The following is a 10,672-nucleotide window of genomic DNA, read 5'->3' on the forward strand; positions in this document are numbered from 1 at the left end:
GAGGGGGGAGAAGGGGGGGGGGAGAGAGAGAGAGAGAGTGAGAGAGAAATAAGAGATGCCATCAGAGGCGTAGGATCAGTAGGGAATTGGGGTTAGCTTTGAGAAAATGGAAATTACCTATCATAGGTAGGTAGGTACTTTTTTTTGCATTCTAGTAGCTTACATTCTTGGGCTGAGCCTTTTTCTCGGAGGTTTTCCGCACGACACGACGTTTGTAGTAGGTACCTAGATCATAATTAATATATCATGAGTCAGCTCCCATGGCGTAGTGGTCAAGTCCATATACACATGTGCGATATCCATATCAATCTGTGTATGTTCTTATCTAGGTATATAATTACCTATGTACATAGATATGCCTTGCACGCGGGAGACCCGGGTTCGATTCCCGGCGGGGTCAAGAAATTTGTATCATCCAAATGATTGATTCCGTGAAGTGCACGCGGGAGACCCGGGTTCGATTCCCGGCGGGGTCAAGAAATTTGTATCATGCAAATGATTGATTCCGTGACTGCGTGTGCGGGGCCCACTCAGCCTCGTGAGGAAAATGAGTAGCTATGACATATAAATGCGCATAGCGACCGGTGCCAGCATGGGGAGACCCGGGTTCGATTCCCGGCGGGGTCAAGAAATTTGTATCATGCAAATGATTGATTCCGTGACTGGCTGTTGCAGGGCCCACTCAGCCTCGTGAGGAAAATGAGTAGCTATGACATATAAATGCGCATAGCGACCGGTGCCAGCATGGTAGGAAAACATTGGATTTTAGGATTATTGAGATATTGTGGAAAATCCTACAATGTTGCAGTGAGTACCAAAGTTGTGAAATAAGAACACAAAGAAACTGCATTTACATTTTTTTTACATTAGGTACATTAAAATTATAGGTAAATAGCTTTCTTCTTAATCCCTTTTTGTCCCGTGGCATAACTTTAAATTCTAGTAGCTTACATTCTTGGGCTGAGTCTTTTTCTCGGAGGTTTTCCGCACGACGCGACGTTTGTAGTAGGTACCTATATCATAATATATCATGGAATTTCTAGATAGATATCTATTAAAAATAGGTAAGTCAGCTCTCATGGCGTAGTGGTCACTGCGCTCTTTGCTCTTCGAACAAGTTATGACGTAATATCACAGAAGAAAAACCTTCAATAACATTACATAACCTTTCAAATGGTTGCTGTGACGTTGAACTATCGCGAAATATGAAATGCAAAGTTAGTTTCAACTCCTATAATACCAGACACTCACGCGCAGACAGTCTGACAAGCCGCTCTCATAGACCTAGTTCTGTCAGATCACCTTACAGACCTATAGTTCTGTCAAACTGTCTTATCGTGTGTGGTGGAAAAATCTGGAGACCTAGTTCTATCAGACCACATACAGTCTGTCAGACGATCTGAGCGTGAGATGGTGGATAGTTCTGTCAAACTGTCTTATTGTGTGTGGTGGAAAAAGCTCGAGACCTAGTTCTATGAGACCACGGTCTGTCAGACGGTACCTAGACGATCTGAGCGTGAGATGGTGGGCATAAGATCTAATCAGGTTGTGACTTAGGGCTTAAATAGCCGATGGCCCAATACCAAGCGTGATTGGTGGGCATAAGATCTAATCAGGTTGTGACTTAGGGCTTAAATAGCCGATGGCCCAATACCAAAGTTGTTTCCAGGCAGCTCTGGCTACAAAAGTCAAGAGCCCTATACCAAAATTGCTTTCAGGAAGCCCTGGCTAGAAAATTGCCTGGGATGGGCGTCCCAAGGAAAGTTTGGGCGCCTGGTTTGGCCCTGGCTACAAAAGTCAAGAGCCCTATACCAAAATTGCTTTCAGGAAGCCCTGGCTAGAAAATTGCCTGGTTGGGGCGTCCCAAGGAAAGTTTGGGCGCCTGGTTTAGTTGGGGCGTCCCGTCTCTGGTTTGGGCGTCCCAAGACAAGAAGGTTTATTATCACAAATGCATTTCATTCAGCTCTAAATTCTGCGTGGACCGGTCAAATGGACTCTTGCTTCGGCATGAACCAGGCACAGTGGACTTGGTAAATCTTAGGAACACCTGCGAACACAAAGGACGAATATTTTGTTAAAAAGTTGAAACTTGGCGCCGAACTTTTCCAGGGGAGGTTTTTTTGGGGGATTTCATTGCTTTTTTGTGGTTCTAAGTTGTCGGTCTAAATGAAGACCTACCTTTAGGTCGAAAAACAAAATCAAATGGGTGACGTCAAAGAAAACCCTTGACACTGTGCTAACTTTAGTCCAATACCAAAGTTGTTTCCAGGCAGCCCTGGCTACAAAAGTCAAGAGCCCTATACCAAAATTGCTTTCAGGAAGCCCTGGCTAGAAATTTGCCTGGGATGGGCGTCCCAAGGAAAGTTTGGGCGCCTGGTTTAGTTGGGGCGTCCCGTCTCTGGTTTGGGCGTCCCAAGACAAGAAGGTTTATTATCACAAATGCATTTCATTCAGCTCTAAATTCTGCGTGGACCGGTCAAATGGACTCTTGCTTCGGCATGAACCAGGCACAGTGGACTTGGTAAATCTTAGGAACACCTGCGAACACAAAGGACCAATATTTTGTTAAAAAGTTGCGCCGAACTTTTCCAGGGGAGGTTTTTTTGGGGGATTTCATTGCTTTTTTCTGGTTCTAAGTTGTCGGTCTAAATAAAGACCTACCTTTAGGTCGAAAAACAAAATCAAATGGGTGACGTCAAAGAAAACCTTTGACACTGTGCTAACTCTCAGTGGTAAGACCGGTCATTAGTAGCATAACTGCGGTAATGCGGGCAAATCCCACAAAATCCCGCGCGGCATCTCGCGGGATTGGGATTCCTTCTCACCTGTTCTAGGCTGATCTGTTGTATCACTCACCTGTTCTAGGCTGGTCTGTTGTATCGAGTAGTCTTCCACCAGACTCTCGCTCTTTGCTTTCTCCATAGTTGAGAATACCTGGGAGCAAGCTATACCTGGCGGTACGTGGAATGTCACCATGCCTTCATACTCCTCTACCACTTCCGAGTCTGAGGAAACAAAACAAGATTATGTTAGCCAAGTGGTAACGCGCTTGATATCTTAGGGTAGGTCTCGGGTTCAAATATCACCACCGAAAAAAATCTACGTACGTAAAAAAGGTGACAAATGTCTTCTGGTGTTACCTTTGAGATAAGCAGCCACGAACCACTTGATGTTCTGCTGAGTGGTAGGCGGGAACTTGATTTGGAGCTGATAGCCGACGGCAAACTTGTTCTTCAAATGCTGAACAGAACCCAGACAACTCAGCCTCCCATTCACCATCACCGCTAGACGAGTACATAACGCCTCACACTCTTCCAGACTGGAATAGAATAAACCAAATGAGATCCATGTTTGAGAATTCTTTCTTTAGTAAAAATAATACATGGAACGAGATATAGAAAATGTGAAACAACATGGAAATGTTGACCTGGATGTTGACACAAACGTGAGGCGAGATGTTGAAACAAACGTGAGACAAGATGTTAACACAAACGTGAGACGAGATGTTGAAACAAACGTTAGACAAGATGTTAACAAGAAGGTAGAACTGAATATTCACATGGAAAACGCAAGACAATATATAAAGAGGAATATTGAACAAGGCGTAGATTCAAGTGTGGAAGTAATGGAAGTGGATCTAAATAGAAATGTAGTCGAAACTTTGCAAAGTTGCGAATTGTTGAAGCGAAAAATTGCTTATTGGAACGCAGCCCAGACAATCCGTAGAATAGAATAGTCGAAACTTTGCAAAGTTGCGAATTGTTGAAGCGAAAAATTGCTTATTGGAACGCAGCCCAGACAATCCGTAGAATAGAATAGTCGAAACTTTGCAAAGTTGCGAATTGTTGAAGCGAAAAGTTGCTTATTGGAACGCAGCCCAGACAATCCGTAGAATAGAATAGTCGAAACTTTGCAAAGTTGCGAATTGTTGAAGCGAAAAATTGCTTATTGGAACGCAGCCCAGACAATCCGTAGAATAGAATAGTCGAAACTTTGCAAAGTTGCGAATTGTTGAAGCGAAAAATTGCTTATTGGAACGCAGCCCAGACAATCCGTAGAATAGAATAGTCGAAACTTTGCAAAGTTGCGAATTGTTGAAGCGAAAAATTGCTTATTGGAACGCAGCCCAGACAATCCGTAGAATAGAATAGTCGAAACTTTGCAAAGTTGCGAATTGTTGAAGCGAAAAATTGCTTATTGGAACGCAGCCCAGACAATCCGTAGAATAGAATAGTCGAAACTTTGCAAAGTTGCGAATTGTTGAAGCGAAAAATTGCTTATTGGAACGCAGCCCAGACAATCCGTAGAATAGAATAGTCGAAACTTTGCAAAGTTGCGAATTGTTGAAGCGAAAAGTTGCTTATTGGAACGCAGCCCAGACAATCCGTAGAATAGAATAGTCGAAACTTTGCAAAGTTGCGAATTGTTGAAGCGAAAAATTGCTTATTGGAACGCAGCCCAGACAATCCGTAGAATAGAATAGTCGAAACTTTGCAAAGTTGCGAATTGTTGAAGCGAAAAATTGCTTATTGGAACGCAGCCCAGACAATCCGTAGAATAGAATAGTCGAAACTTTGCAAAGTTGCGAATTGTTGAAGCGAAAAATTGCTTATTGGAACGCAGCCCAGACAATCCGTAGAATAGAATAGTCGAAACTTTGCAAAGTTGCGAATTGTTGAAGCGAAAAATTGCTTATTGGAACGCAGCCCAGACAATCCGTAGAATAGAATAGTCGAAACTTTGCAAAGTTGCGAATTGTTGAAGCGAAAAATTGCTTATTGGAACGCAGCCCAGACAATCCGTAGAATAGAATAGTCGAAACTTTGCAAAGTTGCGAATTGTTGAAGCGAAAAGTTGCTTATTGGAACGCAGCCCAGACAATCCGTAGAATAGAATAGTCGAAACTTTGCAAAGTTGCGAATTGTTGAAGCGAAAAATTGCTTATTGGAACGCAGCCCAGACAATCCGTAGAATAGAATAGTCGAAACTTTGCAAAGTTGCGAATTGTTGAAGCGAAAAGTTGCTTATTGGAACGCAGCCCAGACAATCCGTAGCCATGAAACAACTGGTGCTTTAAGGTATCCAAATATAGTCGACAATGGATCGAAGGCGTCAATTATGTCTGGACATAGCTTTAAAATATTTGCAATCGGAATACGAGTACTATTTTATTATTTTTTAAATGTAATTTTATTATCGCCAGCCTTAACAATGATCCTATTTGTTTAATTATTTTTGTTATTTTAAAACTGTTTTAATTGTTTTGTACCTAATAAAAATAAAATTATCATGTCGAAATTATTTGTAAAAGTTTTTACGGGTTCGATTCCCACCCGGGGCGGATTTTATCTTGATGGGATAATGTTCGTTCTCGGAACGGCTGGCTTTCTCCTATCCTGTCTTCCTTCTCTTTTCGATTTCGGGACGATAAGACCATAGCAGTTGCAGTTCCCTCTGTCAAACCTCTTAAAAAAAAAATGTAATTATCGACTTACTTATAGCATTTGACTTTGACATCTAGATAATGATGGAACATGAGTTTGGTAGAGAGATAACTGATGACACATTCTATTTCATCATTATGGAACTTACCTATAGCATTTGACTTTGACATCTAGATAGTGATGGAACATGAGTTTAGTAGAGAGAGATAACTGATGAAATATTCTATTTCATCATTATGGAACTTACCTATAGCATTTGACTTTGACATCTAGATAAGCCCTGGCTACAAAAGTCAAGAGCCCTATACCAAAATTGCTTTCAGGAAGCCCTGGCTAGAAAATTGCCTGGTTGGGGCGTCCCAAGGGAAGTTTGGGCGGCTGGTTTAGTTGGGGCGTCCCGTCTCTAGTTTGGGCGTCCCAAGACAAGAAGGTTTATTATCACAAATGCATTTCATTCAGCTCTAAATTCTGCGTGGACCGGTCAAATGGACTCTTGCTTCGGCATGAACCAGGCACAGTGGATTTAGTAAATCTTAGGAACACCTGCGAACACAAAGGACGAATATTTTGTTAAAAAGTTGAAACTTGGCGCCTAACTTTTCCAGGGGAGGTTTTTTTGGGGGATTTCATTGCTTTTTTTCTGGTTCTAAGCTGTCGGTCTAAATAAAGACCTACCTTTAGGTCGAAAAACAAAATCAAATGGGTGACGTCAAAGAAAACCCTTGACACTGTGCTAACTCTCAGAGGTAAGACCGGTCATTAGTAGCATAACTGCGGTAATGCGGGCAAATCCCACAAAATCCCGCGCGACATCTCGCGGGATTGGGATTCCTTCTCACCTGTTCTAGGCTGATCTGTTGTATCACTCACCTGTTCTAGGCTGGTCTGTTGTATCGAGTAGTCTTCCACCAGACTCTCGCTCTTTGCTTTCTCCATAGTTGAGAATACCTGGGAGCAAGCTATACCTGGCGGTACGTGGAATGTCACCATGCCTTCATACTCCTCTACCACTTCCGAGTCTGAGGAAACAAAACAAAATTATGTTAGCCAAGTGGTAACGCGCTTGATATCTTAGGGTAGGTCCCGGGTTCAAACATCACCACCGAAAAAAAATCTACGTACGTAAAAAAGGTGACAAATCCAAATCTGAGTCAAAACGTATTGCAAAGATTTTGGTGCAATTCTCAAATCCTAAATAAGATAAAGACAAATAATTGAGGGGTTTGATGCAAAAACGACTTATGGACAATGAGACGAAAGTTATAATTCGCTTTTGAGTAAAAAATGACTTATAATGACCATAAGACTCAAGTTAGAACTAATTTTTGAGTCAAACCCCTCAACTGTTGTTTCGTGCTAGAGACTACTACATATAGACCCTAGCGAGCGCCTTGACCACTACACCACCGAGGCAGGCAGGAAAGTAAGTAAACCGTTGGAATATTTGCAATCCAAAATAAAAGTGCATATTAAATTTGTTGTCGATGATGGAATTCGAACTCGGGCCCTCCTGAATAACGTGCTTTACTCCATTCATAGCATAGCATATCGGCGAGCGCCTTGACCACTACACCACCGAGGCAGGCAGGAAAGTAAGTAAACCGTTGGAATATTTGCAATCCAAAATAAAAGTGCATATAAAATTTGTTGTCGATGATGGAATTCGAACTCGGGCCCTCCTGAATAACGTGCTTTACTTCATTCAAAGCATAGCATATCTTAGTTCAGAGTCACTCTTACCTTATTCATGGAGGTTTTGATCATCTTGTTGCAGATATAAGCATTTCCCGATGATATCAGTGTGTCTCCAGTTAACATTTTGAATGTAGAACTCTTGCCTGCCCCATTCGAACCAAGCAGACCGAAACATTCTTTAGAATTCAGAGCTAGATCAATGCCTTTGACTGCCTCTACACCGTTATACCTGGAAAGGGAATAAGTTATGCCTGATTATTTTATTTTAGAAGTTTGAGATCCATGATAGGATGTAAGGATTTCCCTTTATGTCTTCTGTGTCCCCAACAAGCAGAAATGAAAGCTGACCATCTCTTAGTGTCCTCAGATCTTCTAAATACATATACAAGATATCACCGGAAAATATTGGGATGCAAGAAGAAAAATGACCTAATAGGCTAATAGTCAATTTCTAGCATTTGAAACCAACTAACCAACCAACCAACCTGTTTTAGAAGTTTGATAGAGGGAACTATAACCACGGAGGTCTTATCGTCCCGAAAGCGAAGAGAGGATGGGATAGGATAAGAAAAAGAAAGCCGTTCCGAGAACGAACCTTTCACCTAGCGCTTAGGTGCGCTACATTCTAATCTAACTAAGGTACCTAACTAGATTCAGATAAAAATAATTAATATTTTTTTATCTGAATTTAATTTTTAAATATTCACGATTATTAAAAAACAATTTTAAGGTAACTAGGTTAGCTAAAAGCGAACTCTAAGGCCAGCCACTCACTATCAGGTAGACCTGACAGGTACAGCTGAAAAGGTCCGTCTGTCAGGTCTACTTGATACCTGATGAGCACACACACTATCAAGTATACCTGATCACTAAGGCCAGACTCTGAAAATGATGGACGCTCTATCATTTGTAATTTGTAATTTTTATTTGACATTTTAAGTATACATATTTTCCATATAGGTTAAATAAATTTCAAATTGAGTTTCATTTTCATAGGTTTGATTTTTCAGGTGGCTACGCGCTACTAAAAGTCGCACGACTACACTTCCAATATGCAACATGACCTCATAATTTATCATTTTACCTTTTCACCAGATCGTTGATATAGATGGCATAGTCCTCAGGGTTTGATTTCTTCACGAGAATTTTCTCAAGTTGAACGTCCGAATCTTCTATGAGGAATGGTGTTGTCATGTCGTGACCAACTGAAGAAGAAGAAGAAGAAGAAGAAGAAGAAGAAGAAGAAGAAGAAGAAGAAGAAGAAGAAGAAGAAGAAGAACCAACTGAGAATTTAATAGTATCACAGCATTAGCATTTTTTTTTTTTTTTTTTCAAGTTTGATGAAGGAACTGTATCAGTGAAGATCCCGAAATGGAAGAGGGAAGGATAAAGTTCGCCAGCCGTTCGGAAAAACTGTTTAGGATAAAATGCGCCCCGGGTGGGATTTGATAAAGGAACTGTATCAGTGAAGATCCCGAAATGGAAGAGAGAAGGATAAAGTTCGCCAGCCGTTCGGGAAAAACTGTTTAGGATAAAATGCGCCCCGGGTGGGATTCGAACCCGCGACTAGTGCTCATAAAGGAGACAGAGCATTGTTTGGTAGAAGTCTAATTTATTTTCATAGACTGGATTTTGCAATTGAACTCGGTCTGAAAATTTCGTCCGAGAAAGTTGAGACTTGGCGGAGAACTTTGCACCCGAGAGGTTTCTTTGGGTTTCAAGTTTGATAAAGGAACTGTATCAGTGAAGATCCCGAAATGGAAGAGAGAAGGATAAAGTTCGCCAGCCGTTCGGAAAAACTGTTTAGGATAAAATGCGCCCCGGGTGGGATTCGAACCCGCGACTAGTGCTCATAAAGGAGTAAGAGTATTGTTTGGTAGAAGTCCAATTTATTTTCATAGACTGGATTTTGTAATTGAACTCGGGCTGAAAATTTTGTCCGAGAAAGTTGAGACTTGGCGGAAAACTTTGCACTCGAGAGGTTTCTTTGGGGGGATTTCATTACTTTTTGCTGTATTTTTTTTTCTTATATCTAGTAATACAGTGATGTTAATCTCCAATTATAAGAAAACAGAGAGAGAGAGAGAGAGAGAGAAAGAGAGAAGGGAGAGAGGGAGAGAGAGAGAGAGAGAGAGAAAAAAGAAAAGAGAGAGAAACGTAGTGTAATATAAATTGTTGGACTGATCCAAACTAAATGATCTTACCTGGACTTCGGTTGAAGATCTTGCAGTACCGATTCTTGAACCAAATCATCCTCAGCCACAATATCTTCATATATTCGATACTCAGGAGTAGAGTATGAAACACAAGGCCCAGTATAAACAGATAGCTGGACTTCGGTTGAAGATCTTGCAGTACCGATTCTTGAACCAAATCATCCTCAGCCACAATATCTTCATATATTCAATACTCAGGAGTAGAGTATGAAACACAAGGCCCAGTATAAACAGATATGTTAGGTTTCTACTGATACCAGGACTCTTCCATGAGTAATAGTTGCCATCCCAGCCGAAGCATTCCTCTGAAATACAAAAAACGGGAATCAGTACAGATTATAAGGAGAGTAAAATACATACCTATAGGTAATGGTCGAAGTGATAATGACGAAAAACCGTGAAACTCTATGTCGTGTTGATATAGGCCGGGCGGCGCTTCGAACTGACGTGTCTCCCAGCACGCTTGATTAAAAAAAAATCTGCCCAGGATGAACTTCACTATAAATAGATAAGGTTCGTCCTCAGAACGTCTGGCTTTCTTCTATCCTGTCCTTCATCTCTCTTCGATTTCGGGACGATAAGACCTCCGTTGTTACAGTTCCCTCTATCAAAACTCTTTAAAAAAAAGGAAAAAAAAGGAAGTGTTCCTTTGGGACCTCGTTCATTCAACGTGCTTTCGCCGTTGGCACCTTCTGTAATTGAATATCTACTTTCATAAATCTTAAATTCTCCTTCCCTTGTGACCTTTTACACCCCGATTCTTTTCCCTTTTCGATCTCTTCCTTGTTCCTTCTCTTGCCCTTCCTTTTCTTTCTCTTTAGTATTTCTTCCTTCTCTTCCATTCTCCTTGACTCTTCTTTTTTCTCTCTTCTTTTCTCGTTCGTAGCCTGAGATGCCTAAGGGAAGAAAGATTTATTCTTTTTCCTCCTTCTTTCTTCTCTCTTAGTATTCTCTTTCGTTCCGTTCTACAGTTCTACCTCTTCTACCTAGGTACATATCTCCTTTTTTATCGTCTCCTTCTCCTCCTCCTCCTTCTTCTTCTTCTTCTCCTCCTCCTCCTTCTCCTCTTTCATCTTCGCCTTTTGCTTCTTCTCCTTTTTCTTCTTCTTCTTCCTCTTTTTCTTTTTCTCCTTCTCTTCTCCTCCTCCTTCTTCTCTTTCTATTTCTTCTTCTCCTCTTTCTCTTTCTTCAGATTCGTCTTCTATTTCGTGATCTCGATTTCGCTCCAGTGCCCCTTAGTAAGATCACTATGAGAGAGAGAGAGAGAGAGAAAGAAAGAGAGAGAGAGAGAGAGAGAGAGAGAGAGAGAGAGAGAGA

At 41.3% G+C, this 10,672-nt stretch overlaps 3 protein-coding genes and 1 long non-coding RNA gene across 6 annotated transcripts in view; all 4 read right to left on the minus strand.

Moving 5' to 3' along the window:
- The window catches only part of LOC103516732 (protein cueball), a 56,458-nt gene that overhangs the window by 36,570 nt on the left and 9,216 nt on the right, over positions 1-10,672 (minus strand). The window lies entirely within an intron of this gene.
- On the minus strand, positions 1,101-1,587 carry LOC113470531. The gene is made up of 2 exons (XR_003393562.1): positions 1,433-1,587; positions 1,101-1,146 (listed from the first exon to the last, which is right to left on the minus strand). It is a non-coding gene; the product is annotated as an uncharacterized LOC113470531 (long non-coding RNA).
- On the minus strand, positions 5,744-6,486 carry LOC103516723 (ATP-binding cassette sub-family A member 17-like). Its single transcript, XM_008481711.2, has 2 exons — positions 6,315-6,486; positions 5,744-5,987 (listed from the first exon to the last, which is right to left on the minus strand). The coding sequence occupies exons 1-2, from the start codon at positions 6,432-6,434 to the stop codon at positions 5,883-5,885; spliced, it is 225 nt and encodes a 74-aa protein (XP_008479933.1). The 5' UTR covers positions 6,435-6,486; the 3' UTR covers positions 5,744-5,882.
- The window catches only part of LOC113470527 (ATP-binding cassette sub-family A member 3-like), a 12,447-nt gene continuing 8,923 nt past the window's right edge, over positions 7,149-10,672 (minus strand). For both annotated transcript variants that reach the window (XM_026829044.1, XM_026829045.1), the window contains exons 3-6: positions 9,594-9,660; positions 9,344-9,468; positions 8,224-8,344; positions 7,149-7,368 (exon numbers count right to left, since the gene is read on the minus strand). In XM_026829044.1, coding sequence (XP_026684845.1) covers positions 7,164-7,368; positions 8,224-8,344; positions 9,344-9,468; positions 9,594-9,660 — 518 coding nt within the window. In that variant the 3' untranslated portion in view covers positions 7,149-7,163. The remainder of the gene's footprint in view (positions 7,369-8,223; positions 8,345-9,343; positions 9,469-9,593; positions 9,661-10,672) is intronic.

Source organism: Diaphorina citri, unplaced genomic scaffold, assembly GCF_000475195.1.
Source record: "Diaphorina citri unplaced genomic scaffold, Diaci psyllid genome assembly version 1.1 scaffold1651, whole genome shotgun sequence".
NCBI classification, from domain to species: domain Eukaryota; kingdom Metazoa; phylum Arthropoda; class Insecta; order Hemiptera; family Psyllidae; genus Diaphorina; species Diaphorina citri.